Source organism: Diospyros lotus, chromosome 1 (assembly GCF_014633365.1).
Source record: "Diospyros lotus cultivar Yz01 chromosome 1, ASM1463336v1, whole genome shotgun sequence".
Taxonomy (NCBI): Eukaryota; Viridiplantae; Streptophyta; class Magnoliopsida; order Ericales; family Ebenaceae; genus Diospyros; species Diospyros lotus.
In genome coordinates, this window is record NC_068338.1 from 44,796,908 (window position 1) to 44,799,275 (window position 2,368).

General features: G+C 38.8%; 1 protein-coding gene across 1 annotated transcript; it reads left to right on the forward strand.

Annotated features, from left to right (window-relative positions):
* Nucleotides 1-1,101: 1,101 nt before the first annotated feature.
* On the forward strand, nt 1,102-1,965 carry LOC127804874 (uncharacterized). Its single transcript, XM_052341947.1, has 3 exons — nt 1,102-1,264; nt 1,352-1,401; nt 1,627-1,965. Exons 1-3 carry the CDS (start codon nt 1,186-1,188, stop codon nt 1,750-1,752), a joined length of 255 nt encoding a protein of 84 aa, XP_052197907.1. The 5' UTR covers nt 1,102-1,185; the 3' UTR covers nt 1,753-1,965.
* Nucleotides 1,966-2,368: the final 403 nt, after the last annotated feature.

Sequence of the window (2,368 nt, forward strand, 5' to 3'; positions counted from 1 at the left end):
GGGGAAGCCTACTTACAAACAACCACCCAAAGCTTGAGTTTCCTACCTCTATTCCGACTCCATTCAAAATAAGATTACTAAGAGATTTTTTCTCTATCAAACTAAATTTATCAGATAAACTAATTCTTTTTTCTATTTGATTTAGATTTGAAGAATTATTTAACAATATTAATGTATGCCATGGTGATTTTATGTTTCAAACTGGCCGTTCACCATGTATATGTGAATCATTGACTTGTTTTACAAAGGTGTTTTTATTTCAACACAGTGATTGCACATCCTTGGCAACGTCATTAGCACATGTATGGTTGAGTAAAGACCACTTTCATTTTGTTTCCCGACAACCTTAGAACCATTGTGGGTTACAGAGTTTTTGGTAGGTTAATAATCGATTTAAGCCAACATCTGGTCACGCAAAAGGATGATTAGTTTAATCTTTGGGCTTAGTGAATGGTTAGAACAGAATTAGTGCTAGGAGTTCAAAGTGTTGTATCTGTCTCCCTTTTGTTAGTGCTCCCACTAATGGCACCACCAGAATTCAACCCTCGGAAATCCTTTACATTGATTCAATTGTAGGCCACTGCCCATTCCTGTCTCCCCTGTCAATTTATTAATCCAAGAAAGCCGAGATATGAGGATCAAAAGGCTCAATAAACTAAAAAAGATTTGTTTGGTACCACGGAAAAACAAGTCCGAAATGGTTCTGTGGCAGATCATAACAACACTTCCACACAGCACTAGCACAGTGTTAATTACCATGGGAGTGAAAGGAGATCCAGGTATCAGGAATTGTTTTAGAATTAACGGATGGTTTCTGCCGCTGGGTTTTAGTGGTGAGGGATGAAAGGTTGGTTGACTTATAGGCAAGGTGGAGAGAAACCAAAAAACCTAGCTGAAAAGGGCAAGACATTGGACCATGCAAGGAATTGAATTGATTGGGGCCTCCACATGCATCTGTTGCTGCTATGTTGATGTAACACATCTACAGTGCAGTTGACTTAAAATGTTGTGGCTAATAGCTAATGCACCTTATCATCATTGTATGGCATTTGGGTGGGGCTGCTCCATCACAACAGCTACTACGGCACCACACTTTCTCTACCACCGAGTAAGCATAAAAGCTGCCTCCTCCCCCTCCCAAGTTGTACCATAGCTGTGACATTTCTAATAACAACAACAGTGGCAATGAGGTCTGCTATGGCTCCAAAGATCCAAGCCCCTCTTCTGGTTTGCCTGTTACTACTCATTTCCTTGTTATCCTCAGGTACGCTATCTAATTCATTAATGTCACGTCGATAAATCTACTAGCTTGTGAATTTAGTCTAACACCACCTCTCTATGTTTTCCTTAGGCATAGCTGAAGGCTTGAACCACAAGGTGAACCCTTACTCACTTCACAAGGTATGTGGTGTTGTATCATGCATTAAATGTTTTATGCAACAGACGGGAAGCAAAATTGACAGTAGCATGACAACATGCAATAGTATTCTATGTTAGTTGACAATCTCACATAATGAAAATAAACTTTAGGCAGAGAAAGAAACCAAAGACAATTTTGGGTTTTTTCTACAGATTTAATACAAAAATTTTCATCTTTTGCTGACGAACTCTATGTGTTTTGTGAAGGATCATATCCAAATGAATGCAAGGAAGCTTTTGGTGCATGATGTGCTGGATTATGATTATACAGGACCTAATCCTAAGCATGATCCCAAGAAAGGAAGGTCTGGTGGTGGTGGCAGGAACCCCTGATTCTACTGAGATACTGCCTTTGAGCCTCAGCTAAATAATACCATCCTATAGAAGATTTTGATCATGTATGAAAAGACTCAATTATCTATATATATTGTATGCACCCTGCTCACAGGAAGGGCCATATGGGCTAAAATATTCTTTGTTGTACTTTCCTGGCCTTTTTCTGAGTATAATAAAACCAAAGTCTATCGTATCTCTCTTAAAAGAACACTTCAGCGCAGGGAGCAGCTAAAGCAAGCAGATGGTTTACTGATGCAAAATTAGAATTTAGAACTTTATTATGATGATTGTCTGAGTCAAGTTCTAAATCAAAAAATTCGAGTGTCACTCACTGCATGAATCAGGAAGCTCCAGTTTGTCTCTCTGATAATTATGAACTAACTGTTGCAGGGCTCTAAAATTCTTTTAGCTGGCAAATATAGGTACTTGTCAAGATGCCTAAAGAATAGAAACACCAGAGAAAGCAGTCAACACGTAGCATTTTTGACATACCCCGTTCACAAGGTTTGAACAATGATTTCCTTTGAGCAATGAAACTTTACTTGCTTTTGAACGTCTAAATCTGTTGGTCTAAAGATCGGAACAGGAAAGAGGTTCAACCAAAATCCTAAAG